Source organism: Morone saxatilis, unplaced genomic scaffold (genome assembly GCF_004916995.1).
Source record: "Morone saxatilis isolate NCDOM2014 unplaced genomic scaffold, NCSU_SB_2.0 Contig10, whole genome shotgun sequence".
NCBI classification, from domain to species: Eukaryota; Metazoa; Chordata; class Actinopteri; family Moronidae; genus Morone; species Morone saxatilis.
Window position 1 is genome coordinate 7,148,595 of NW_023339652.1, and position 12,797 is coordinate 7,161,391.

Sequence of the window (12,797 nt, forward strand, 5' to 3'; positions counted from 1 at the left end):
ATCCTGTTAAAAAAAAAAAAAAACTTTGATAAAAGGAGCTATATGCAAGAAAGGTATATACATAACAAGAGAAGAGAAGGCAATAAGAAAGACAATTTCTGTATTTGAAGGTGAGAGCAACCAGCCTGGGTTGTACGTGTGTTGATGTTACTTTTAAAGAAAGTTTCATTTTGTGCAAAGTCTTCACACATACTATAAATTTTGCATGTACAGGCTCTATTGGAGGGACATACCTTGTTTGAATTGAGACTCACTTCTTTTGTCTCTTATACCCCTTAGGAATTTATATACGGTATATTCATGCAATGTTTCCTAATGTGTACACAAAGGCATGCCTGTAAATAACAGTAGCTATACATTCATCTGTTGAGTTCTTGTTCTCTTCAAATTCTTGACTTTATTAGCACACTAGCAAGCAGGTTGGTGCTGTATTGATTTATGTAGTTACTTAAAGACAGTTTCGGTTGAGTGTTAAACCTCTGGCATTTTACTAATAAAGCAACAGCTCTCTCTCTCCTGGGATCTTCCTTTCTTCTCTGACGCCATGTTGAATTTAGTACGCTTCACTGGCATGACAGCGACGTGTATATACTTCAGGATGCCTCAGAATGGACTCGTGACATAGAAACAAGATCAGATATGTTAGGGCTTCCAGTTGACTCAATGGTTAGCGTGGTCACCTCACAGTAAGACGACCCTGGCTTTGAAAGTGACTTATTTTCAACGCAAGTCTGGCATGTTCCCCTGGGCTTCCTTTGACTGGTGATGTATTCAATTCAAATTCAATGGTGAGTGTTTCCCAGACTTTTCCCTTAAGGAAATGCTGCTGAGCTCTTGCTCTACTGTGACATTGTGATAGAAAAAAAAGTGCCTGGAGTAGATGTGTGTACTTAAGTATAAATCGATGTGTTTCTTAATTTAGAGGATTAGATTACATAGTGTACACAGAGCCTTGTTCACACATCATTCTTTGATAGCTGCATCTTAAAATTTGTCAATACAACAGTGCTTTACAGTGACTTTAATCTGGGACAGGGTGTACCAGCTGTGTCTAAACCTTGGCTGCTGTTCTCCCTGTAAGTTCTAGCAGAGAAAATCTCTTCAGATCTGTTCTACAACCAACATTTGCATAACTTTTTTTTTTTTTTTACAAAATTTTAAATTGCAGGGTTCTTATCTCAGACTCCTTTTAAATGCATAAGTGGTACAGAATGAATAAAAATTTCTTTGAAACTTTTCACAGAAAGGTTAGCTATTTCATGTGATTTTCTGGGTGTTATGTGTTCTAAATGTTTTGTCCTTTTGTAAGCAGTAAAACGATCAAGATTAAGTGACTGTCAGTCTGAGATAACTGTCAAAAGCTATATAGTTTACTAAAAGAATACCACCAGAAGGCAAAAGCTTTTAATTAAATTAGTCTTAGTATAACTAGTCGGCCAACCTAACTAGCAGACATTAGTTTGCATATTTCCTTGCATGGGTTCATAACTATATTAAATAACCTACTGCTTTTTTTTGTTGCTGTTTTTGTTTAGTACATTCTGTTCCCTGCAGAAACCTCTGCCCATGTCTGTCCCATTTATGAGAACAAGAACAGGAGACATCAGCGTATTCACACTGGCAGAGAAGAGAAAATGACCCAGGAAAGGCAAAATGAGTTCACAGGACAGTCAGCACCAAAGAGTTATGAAGAAGTGTTGAGTCAACCGTCTGTAAAACATTAAGGTCTTCAGTGTGCAGCAGGGAGCATTAAAACCAATTAGACATGCAAATTTCCATTTTGTACTAAACTATTTGCACCTTTTCACTCTAGCAGTAATATTCTGCAAAATGGTGAATGTAAAATGCCATGCAGCTATAAAAAAGATTTGTACACAGTAAATAAGAAAAAAAAAGGATGAACAAGCAAACCTCGTAGTATTAAACTGATTTAATAAAAGGTTTTATATTATGTACTATATACTATATTTAAACAATAACAAATAAAATACAATAAAAAGCTTCCCGGAAAAAGCAGGGAGAGGGATGTGAGGAGGAAGATGGAGGAGGAGGAGGGAGGTTGAGGAGAAGAGAGGAGGAGGAGGAGGAGGAGGGGTAGGAGGATGAGGAGGAACACTGATGGCAATGATTCACTCTGAAGTATATAGAAGTGACCAGGACAGGGCTCCACGTGGACACTGTGGCTACTCCGTGTGGTAGAAATAGAGGGAGCCGAATAAAGGAAGAAGTGGGTAAAAAACGAGAGAGTGGGATGTACTGGCATGGGTAGAAGGTAATGAGGGAGATGGTTGGCTGGAGCTATGATAAAGGCTGGTACTGTGTTATTCTAATATAATTCACAGAAAAGACTGCATAGGAATACACAAAGAAGTCAAGTTGCTTAAGTAAAATCAGCAACATTTTATAACCCAGCCCAAGCTCTCTTAAAAAGACTAGAACATCCCAAAAATACAGCTATCAGACCACAAATATTAATGTAATAATCCTATATAATTAGTCCAGTGAAATTAATTAAATACATGGGTGCAATTGCACATAAGAATGCTCTCCACAAATGACCTACAACTTTCCTAACTGCACTCACTATTCTGAAACACACACCACACACACACTTTACTGTACTGTAGCCTCCTCTCCGCAGTATTTAAACCAAGCCAAGGAGTCAATTAGCACAGCCAATTTTAACCTGCACCACGATACATAACTCACGCCTGACACCGAGATAAACATCTGGGTCAAACTACAGGATATCCATCTTATCTGATCTCAGAGACAAACAAGACATACACTGATCTCTACTGACATCACACTACACACATAAGCAAACACACACTGTTGTACAGCATCTTGCACGTGCTGTTCCTCACACTGGCCTGAAGCGCACATGTCAATGCACCATAAATCACAGTAACCATCATATTTGGTCTGCGGGGCGTGGATGTTAGAATTCTCATTTTAAAAATGTGTGTGAGGCTTTTGGAAACAGAACTGAAAACAGAGTTAGCATGGACTGGTTTTTTAACAAAAGAATGCATAGCCGAATGAACAGATTAAATAATAAATTTCTGTTGTTTCCAAATTCTGCAATCCTACTCCGAAAAGACCACAAGCTATCAACCGTTTCATTTAATAATGCTGTGGGTGTGCATCACTTGTCCCACCATGCTTCTTTCCCCCTTCCCCTGTGTAGAGCTCAGGCAGGGGCGGGGGAGCCCTGTGGAGAAGATGTAACATTTTAATCTGTGATTCAGGGTGAGCCATGTGCCTGATGAAATACTGCCTGTGCGCTTAGCTCAAACACACACAAAGATTTCTTGCTCAGTCTCTCTCTCACCCACAACTCGACACAACACAAAAAAACACACCCACACCACACCACACAGGAAGTTCCTTCGTTCCTCCTTACCCCCCAAAAAAACTGTCAGTTCCTTCATCTGCATAGACTCCTTAGCAACTGTCCTCCTCATCAATCCGGGACTTCCTTCCACAATCATTCTTCATATCAAAACATAAGCTTGATTAGTATCGATCTTTTCATCCAACTCTCGGGCAAGAAAGTGAGTACACGCATTTTGCAAAATGTCCAAGTGCTCCTATAAAGGACCAGTGTGTGGAACATATTTGGATCTAGTGCTGAATTTGCAGATTTTAAATTCTGCTGAATGAATACTGCTCGCCTTCCAAGCGTGTAGGAGAAACTACAGTGGCCGCAAAATTTGTCAAAAACGTGAAAGGCTCAATCTATAGCCAGTGTAGATACCTCTGTAGATAGGACCTGCTTATTCTCAAAGGTAACTAAAACAACAGTTCTTATTTTCAGGTGATTATACACTAATAAAAACATGCCTATGAATTTAATATTCCATTTATATCAATAGATGAATAAATGTTACACACTGCACCTTTAACTGTTCTCATAATCTAACTGCCATACTATTCAGCTGGAGTAATCTGATACTCAGTCATTAAGGCACACTTATAGAAAAAAAAAGCCAGTAAATGCCATGCAAATAGACGAGTGGCACAGCAAGGAATCTTCTTCATTCTTTTCAGAAAACAGAACTAATTGGATGAATTTATATGCCTTCATCTCCTGGCGTGGCGGTTTCTTTTCCAGGATAATTTTTTTGTATGTTTTCAGTCGATCTAGCATATCACAGGAACAGGATTGTGTCGACCTCTCTTCCTCTACCAACTATGCCGCGATAATGAGCTTCATCTTGTAGAAATGGGTCTGGAGGGAGAAATGTTGCGATGTGCGGCTGCTGTGCATTAATGTCATCTCTGCAATTTATACAAACATACACCAGGCTGCAAATTCCTATACTAATAATGTCCATATTCATTAGCCTCTGACTTTTTGCTTATATCCTGTTAGACACGTTGTGCTCTCACTTTGGTATGTCTGCAGGTATACATGGATACTTGCAGAATAGAGTCAGCTCAGTATGCATGCCATTAGTGTATCGTTTTAATGTTATTAAGTTACTAATTCTTGATTTTTGACAGGCTGTTTACAGGCCATAATTAGCACTGCAACAAGCAAACAAAGACCTAAAAGCTGGGGGAGGGGGTGTAAGTGTGCACATTTGTGTGTTATTTCAGCTCTACGTCTTTCATCCATCACCCTTACCCCTATGATTCCATTTAAAATTATTATTAATCTACCTTGTATGTAACTGTAATGTGTCTATCCCTCAGGGCAAGTAATGTGACATGTCAGGCTAGTAACTCTGGCAACTGACTTGCCTGATTGGGCAAGGGATGAAAAATGTTTTTTCCAGAGCTGATGATGAAGTAGCCAAGGAGCAAGCCATCGGTTATTCTCGTGTCACACATTGTGCAGTCCCAATCACGCACTGGCGAGAAAATGGCGGCAGGTAAAGACAAAGATTAGGAGCTAAAGCTGAGTTTAGTTTGGTGGGGTTGGAGGATGTGGACAAAACTTTGACTATGTAATGCACAGTTTGCTGTAAGTTTGAGAGCGAGGCAGATAAAACAGGGAATTTTTTTAAGGTTTCCAAAAAACTTTAATTTCATAACCGTTAAAAATGAATAAATGAACAGCCCAGACGAGGCTTCGGCAGCACTGCGTCCGTTCCTCCAAGGCACACCACAGTGCCAAGGAAATGTTTTAAAACATCAGATCTGTTCATATTTGATTTGTAAAAATGAGATGTGAATGTGGAATGGCGTGAATTTAAACATCTGTTCAATTTTCAAGAACATAGTCCTTTAAATTAAAAACTACCCTATGGCCAGTGTTGAGCAGTAACTTATTACTAGCAATAATATTACTTTCTTTTACTTTAGTAATACATTTCAGTTATAATATTGCAGTTCATTTCTGTAATCATGAAGGAAACTAGTTTGGAAGATGGAATGGCTTAAATTCAGCAGCTGGAAATATTCCATTACTTTGATTTTAACAAAACTGTATTTCAATGGGCGTTAGTCAGAATTTCAGGGAGAAAGCTAACCATTACCATTTTTTGTGGGGGATAACAGTAACTAATTACTGCCTATGGCACAGTCTGTTGTCTAGGCATAGCTGGTTAGATAAAGATACCTAAATAACGAGGAAGGCCTCCAACAAGTTACTCATTCTTAGAAAAATGGTTGTTTTCCTGCAGGCCCCATTTTAATGAAGGGCATATCTGATGCCACCTTCCTTTGAGAGCAATAAAATAATCTATAATGAAATTCACATTTAATTATTTTGCATGCACAGCAAACTCAATTTGTTGTTTAAAGTTAAATATTAGTTGTAGGTCAGATGTGAGTATATTTCCAGGGAGAACCAGTGGCAGCAGCTATGGTGGACAATTTATTTGTTGTATCCTGATGCAACTCATAGCCCATGCTTAAGTTCAAGATTATAGCTTATAGTGTAGTAAATGTAATGCCAATAAAGTGTTAACAACTAAGGTTATTATTTCTTCCTTATTGGCAACTTTATTATGAGGCCTTTATATGTCTGAAGGCCTCAAAACATCCTGGCCCCAAGTTCCTAATAAATGTGTGAATCTCAATTAGATGCAGCACCGCAGTCGCACACAAGGACACCAATATGTGGAGGTCACAACAGAGCACAATAACATTTTATTTGCAGACTTTTCCTGACTGACTTGCTACTATGCTAAACTTTTTTTTTGCACAGAGACATATTTTTTTATTTATTTTTTTAGTGAACAAGTCTACATATTTTCTGCTCCACTTCACAGTCTTTCCATCTCATGCACTCACACTGCAGGAAGTGTACCCGCACAGGTACACACACACACACACACACACACAGCCATATGCACACTCGGATATCAAAAATCAGACAAATGGCACAAAGCCACACACTGTGATGGCTAATGCTTCTTGCTGACACTGTAAATCTTTGTGTCCGAGTGATGGGTGTTTCATCTTTTTGACAGAGTGCTGCTCAACATACCTTTCTGAGTAACTTTGAAAGTACACTTCACCTGCTGTGGCCTCCGTCTGAAACTCTGTGAAAGCTATTGAAGCTAGTAAACTTTCACAGCCTTTTCACTGCTTGGTCTCCCTTAGCTTCAACAGGCCTTTATACTCATGCTTCAGATCAATTGTATTTCTTTTTGCCTTCTCTTTACCCTCCCCTGTCCTTTCTGCCTCTACAGCTCCAACTTCACCTTCTTCTCCTTTCATCATCCTTCTACTCCTCCCTCCCACTCTCCACCACACTCTCAAAATCCCTTTCCTGTGTAGAAAGCCTCCTTTACCCTTTAAGAAACCGGATGACTGCTTTACCCTTTATCAAACTTGCATACGGAAGTGACACGATGCAGGCCAGAGAGTGAGAGGAGAAGAAAGGAGAGGTGATGTGGGTGGAGAGGAAAGGGAACTTCCCTTCAACTCCTGAAGCACACCTCCGGCCCTCTTTGAAGCATGGGCTTCTCTTGCTACCCTTTGTTTCCTCACCCAACATTTTTCTTAAAGCACTGTCTTTATCCATCAAGGATAACTCAGAAAAGGGAAGGAGACTATGTGCAGGGGAAAATACTGAAGATTCGAGGTGCCTCACTGGAGAAACGGTATTAAATCAGGACATATAATATGTCTGAAACAAGGAGAAAAAATGCTGCAGACTAAGCTAGTTCAGATTCAACTATGCCTTTGCTGTGTTTTTGGCATTATCATTTTGACTTAATGTGTTACATCACTTACTGCCTTGGGATCATTTCATTTGCAGCTCTACTGTAAACAGTTTGTTCTTCAATGGCCTCCCACGACATTGTTAAAATAAATAATAAATAAAAATTTGGCCATGATGAATACAGTATGAAGAGAGCACGGTTAATGAAAACAGATGACTAATGCAAGACTTGTATTAAGAGTATCATCCTTTGAATATATTCCATATTTCAATTTGTCTGCATGTTGACAATCTTTACTCAGAGCAACTTACAATAATTCAGCACGAAGGAGCTCAGCTTACGGAAACCACATTTGACCTTTAATGCAAAATGAATGGGGCAATTATGAGCAATTTTAAAGCTTGAACTTATAAAAGTAAGATCATACCGCATGACTATGGTTATAAGACAATATGAATTACTCTTTCAATTGAATGTTTACAGTGTTATTTAACTCAGCATATCTACTATTACTATATCTACTATATAATACTGTTGTATGCTGCTACTTGTATGATGAGAGGCCTAATTAACTTCAAAAATAAGCGCATATGTTGAACATGCATAGATCTGCTAGATCACTTAGATCTGCTCACACCTCATTATCGGTCACCTTTATATGATAAGACAAAAGGTCCAAAGGGGTTCTGCGGTTTCATACACAGATAAACACAAGAGGCCTGGGGCAGCTGCATTTATCATGTATGTGTAATTTCCAACACAGCTCCATGGTGCAGATGGGTGAATAGAAACATGGAAAGATAACTTTGACAGGAAAGAGAAAGGGGAAGGAGATAGAGAGCGCTTGGAGATTAGAGCTAGAGAGATAATAAGGGGCTTTATTTTATGTATGGTTAAAAGTCTAACATCAGTTATCGCATAAAGGAAACCGTGCATACAACAACATACATGCACAGGAACACTGAAGCCATGACCCACCAGACATGATATTTTATTTTCTCATAAAAATAAAAATAAAACAAGATGAAAGAAAGAATGAGAGAACAATAAAAAGCACTCACACATTTATAGGGGGACACACACAAAGGAGCTTGTCAAGAGATGCAGAGGACTCTCATTGGAATAGAAGTTACAAATACACAAAATTGGAAACAAGATCATTTGTATCAATCAGGCTAATCCAGCCTAATGTGCATATTAAAGACAATACTTGTCGTCTCATTTCGAGCAGATGAATCTTTTCTTCTGGGGACAACCTTAATCAAATACATTCAAGGGCCATCAGCCCTAATGTGCTTCTTAGGATTTTCTAATAACCTTTGATTGAATAAAATCATTCAGAATGTAGACTATGTAAACACCATTTCACACACACACCTGACCTCATTTGTCGAGAACTATCAGAGAACTGAACACAAACCTGTGCTAAAAAAGAAACAAACTTATCTAATTCTTTACTGTATGAAGAGTGCTTAATGGCAGGGGTCATGTCAATACATCTTGTAGCAGGCAGTGGACAAAAAAATGTAATTACGAAAACCATCAGTGGCTAGCAAAGACAAATTACAAAATTAATTAATGCATCAACGATTTAGCCACGCATAATTAAACAGAATCTGAGTGTTTGTCAGAAATATATGGTGTTTGTCCGACTGGAAATGGAGAGGAACTGTACGGCCGGCAAATGTTGAACTGAAATGGAGATGGATTGAAACTGATTTTTATTGCAACTATAACAAAAAGTATCATCACTTGTGGAAGGGATAGGGATTCTCACCATTCTCATGATCTGGCAGGATGTGCAAATCATTGTCGGCTGCCAAAGATACAGTTTCAGTGTTTTTATTACTAGCGCAAACTGTCAAGACAGTCGAGGAGCTGAAATAAATGACTAGACCTGCTATCAAACAGTCTGTATTTCATCCCATCTGCATCTTGCCCTCAACTATCGTCAATTTCTCATGCTCAAAATGGGAAAAGCTAAAAGAATTTGACTCAATATGTCTATAAAATGTTAGAAAATAGGGGAAACATCCTACAACGCAACTTGATATATTTAGCATAAAAAAGCACAGAATCACACATTAAATGTTTGAACGATTATGAGCATAACTGCCAATTCATTTCTGTTAAGTGACTAATTGATTAATTGAATAATCATCGCAGCTCCATTTCTTTCCAATGTATCATCTGTCATCTGTGCCCTTACACTGCTCATCGGGTAGGAGACAAGCAAACACGCTGCCTGAAGACTGTTGTTGAATGCCAGAAAGTACAACTGTACTGTCTGAAAAACATTACGTTTTCGCAATATGACCTTCTCAGATACTTTGAGTAAAAGAAGGATAGAAAAAGAAAGAAAATCCATTTCTTTTACCAAGTTCATACAACGTTAAAAACCTTACAATACCTGGCCATCCACAGGAGTTTAAACCTCCCTTTACCTCGACACGGTGGCCAGTTTCTAATGAAGATGACCACTGCGGTAAAACAGAAAAGACGTGGAGAGCAGAGCATGAATCTATTTTAAACTTGGAAGAGAGCCAGAGAGCGGAAGGTGAGGTTAAAGGGGACACATGCTTCATGCCAACCCTGGTGTTTTGAAATAGTATGGGCTGTGGTTGGTGTACGATACCCAGCCACCTCATTTCTCAGTAAGAGTTGTCTGCTGGGAGGTGTGGGGAGGGTTTAAACTCTGATATGCTCCAATACACAGACACTTTGGATGTGCCAATGAACTTTCACATGGCGGCAACTAATGCCTATAGACAGAAGAGCGCTGGCAAGAGGACTCTGAAGGAAGTGACCTTCGCACCAGGAAGAGAAAGAGCTTTACCCACCGGCAAGGAGGAATGTGATGAGGCAGGTTTCTTTGGGCATGTACAGCTTGAGGCGGGAGCCACTGAAGACGTATTCTACCACAGCTTCTGACCGGCCAGCCCTTTGCAGGAAGGGCAAAAACTGCTTGGCTTTCTGTGTCTCCTGATGGACAAAAAGAAAAAGAAATAAGGTTGAAGAGTGCACAATTTGATGCTAGGTAACTTTCTTTTTATTTATTGAACCAAATGTAATGATATGTCATTCCAATATTTGTAAAGCAAATAAACCATCTATAATCTGGTGAACAGGAGATTTTCTGATATGTGACACATAATTCAATATCAAAGAACAGAATTGTGATACTTTTCATATGGACTTATTTCAAGTTATTGGCATCAGTGAAAATAAAACATTAAAATGATCAAATGTGTGACAAAATCAACCTGGATACAGCATCAAAACACTCAGCCAAATGAAAAGTAACCAAAATAAACAAGGCGGACTGAATAGGTTTTATTGACGATAGAATCTGTGGGTTTTTTCCAGACATCTTTAAGTCTGACCTAATGAAGTCTGCTTGGCTTCTCCGTGACACGTCTGGATACTCGTGCAATCAAAAATAATTCTCTCTCCCCTCCTGCCTCCATCCCTGTCTGCAAGGGTGAGTCACTAGCTTATTGTTGTGCCCCGGCCAAAATTACAAGCAGAGCTAAATCATGTGAACTCAAGCAGGGCTGGTGATGCAGTGGCAGGGGAAGATTCATAAACGATTAAAAAAAAATTTAATATGTGCCTACTCCGAGCAGGAGCATGTAGGCACAACAGACCACTCAGTCATGGACCAGTGTGTGTGTGTGTGTGTGTGTGTGTGTGTGTGAGTGTGTGAGAGCGTGGCAGTGTGGCAATGGGAGTAGGAGCAAAGGCTCGAAGGGAAGCACGGAGTTCAAACAAGGAAGCATTCTCTACTGCCTGCTGATAAAAAAAAAAAAAAAAAAACTAAAACAAAACATTGATAGAACATGTTCTACATTAGCTGACATTTTCTTTCCTGTTATAGAGGATTGGTACATCATGTAACACACGTCAGCAGTGGGAACACATGACATTGTGAGCAAAGGGTATGTGCTTTAGCCATAAGATGCACCACCTGAACTCCACCCACTGCAGTCCAAAATAGCCCCTTGAGTGGGAGACGACAGAAGCAAACATTCTGTCGTTCACACAAACACATTTGCAGCACCTGCAGTGAGTGGGCTGTGCAGTCCAACTTGGTTCAGAAAAAAAAAAAATAAGAAGAGACATGAGAGAGGAGAGGACCTCATTATGCAACCTTTAGAGGTACGAGGTGAGTCAAGTGCTTTATCCATTCTCCTCCCACCACCTCTGTTCATCTCCTACACTATACGTTTATAAACCTATCTCTGCTCTATTTCTGACTGCATCCCACTCAATGTACATAATCCCTCTCGGCAAACCTTTACCGCCGAGCTAAAAGGATGCTGACGTATGGGAGTGTGTATTTCCATGTGTGTGGGGGTGCGCCTGTGCGCGTGTACAGCTGTGTGTGGGTGTGTATCACAGAGGAGGAAAGGAAAAGAAAAGAGGGGAGGGGAAGGATGTGAAGGGGCAATGATGCTATTTTGGTCCTTTAGAATGCTCATTACATTAGCCTAGGCAAACAACTGGTGCATGCACGTGCACGCGCGCATACACACACACACACGCCTACTGGCACTGAGTGGCAACGATCGTGGACTGTGCTGAAAATCCTGTGTGTGTGTATCCTTATTGAAAACTGACAGGAATGCTAAGAGAGGGAGGGAGTTGTAGCTGCATGTAACGGCTCTGATCTAAATCACTGACACGGTGGCGCTAATAAGGGAGATGGGCTTCACAGTGCTGATGTCACACACAAATGCATGACGCAGCACAATCGAGTTAAAATGTAAAGACCACCACAGCCTTAGGAGGGTTACTGGGACCGTTTTTAATGAGTGTGATGTGTAAAATCTCCAGTTGGAAGTAGGGTTTGGCATATAATGCTTTTTTTTTTCATATTGTAAATGAATTATTGAGCACCTCCCCCCCTGAAACTACCCCCCAAGTCATTGCTGCACATAGAATGTGGTCAATTTAGCCAGTTAAGTTCGGTGGGTTCATAAGTATAAAATGCACTAAAACCCCTGATGAAATAGCACACGGCTGCTCAGTCAGCACAACAATTCCCTGTCATAATTATTTTTACAGGGCCCAATAATTTATCTGTCCTGCTGACACAATAAGACATAGGGAGGTTACAATGATGACAATGTGGAACAGTGACATCTGAGAGCAGTTATGTGGAGCAATGTTGGACTTATGAGCCAGACTCTAAAGTCCTGTTGATGTTAAAGAGCTTTAATAACTTGGCTGAATGCCTCTGTTCTCCACCATCTCTGGTGGACCACTTGGCAAAAAAATAATAATAAGACTAATAGAGAAAAAGAGGGGCTGATTAATTTATCCAAATGTCTCTCTAGAGCCTACAAGTGCAAGCACTCCAGAAGAGCTCAACTGAGGAAGACAATGAGGTGCTAATGTTTTAGAAGTTCACAGTAGACCATGTAGCGGCTTATCAGAATTCATAAGAGATGGCTATTCTGCAAGTAAAGAGATAAGTAAATGCACTCAAACAATTCTGAATAAAAGAATGTAACTTGTTGGTGGTTTGACAGCATTTGGAGTGGTGAGATAAAAATAAAAAAACTGGGTGTCCAGGTTACATGGTGGTCAATGGACCCAGCTGAGGGACATCTAGGGGACTATGTACTTGTAGTTGTACTAAATGTTAATCAGGTAGGCTGTGTGGAGATT

At 39.8% G+C, this 12,797-nt stretch overlaps 1 protein-coding gene across 1 annotated transcript in view; it reads right to left on the reverse strand.

Annotated features, from left to right (window-relative positions):
- The window catches only part of snd1 (staphylococcal nuclease and tudor domain containing 1), a 101,033-nt gene that overhangs the window by 47,030 nt on the left and 41,206 nt on the right, over positions 1-12,797 (reverse strand). The window contains exon 15 of the mRNA XM_035680780.1: positions 9,965-10,106. Within this exon, the coding sequence (XP_035536673.1) occupies positions 9,965-10,106 (142 nt within the window). The remainder of the gene's footprint in view (positions 1-9,964; positions 10,107-12,797) is intronic.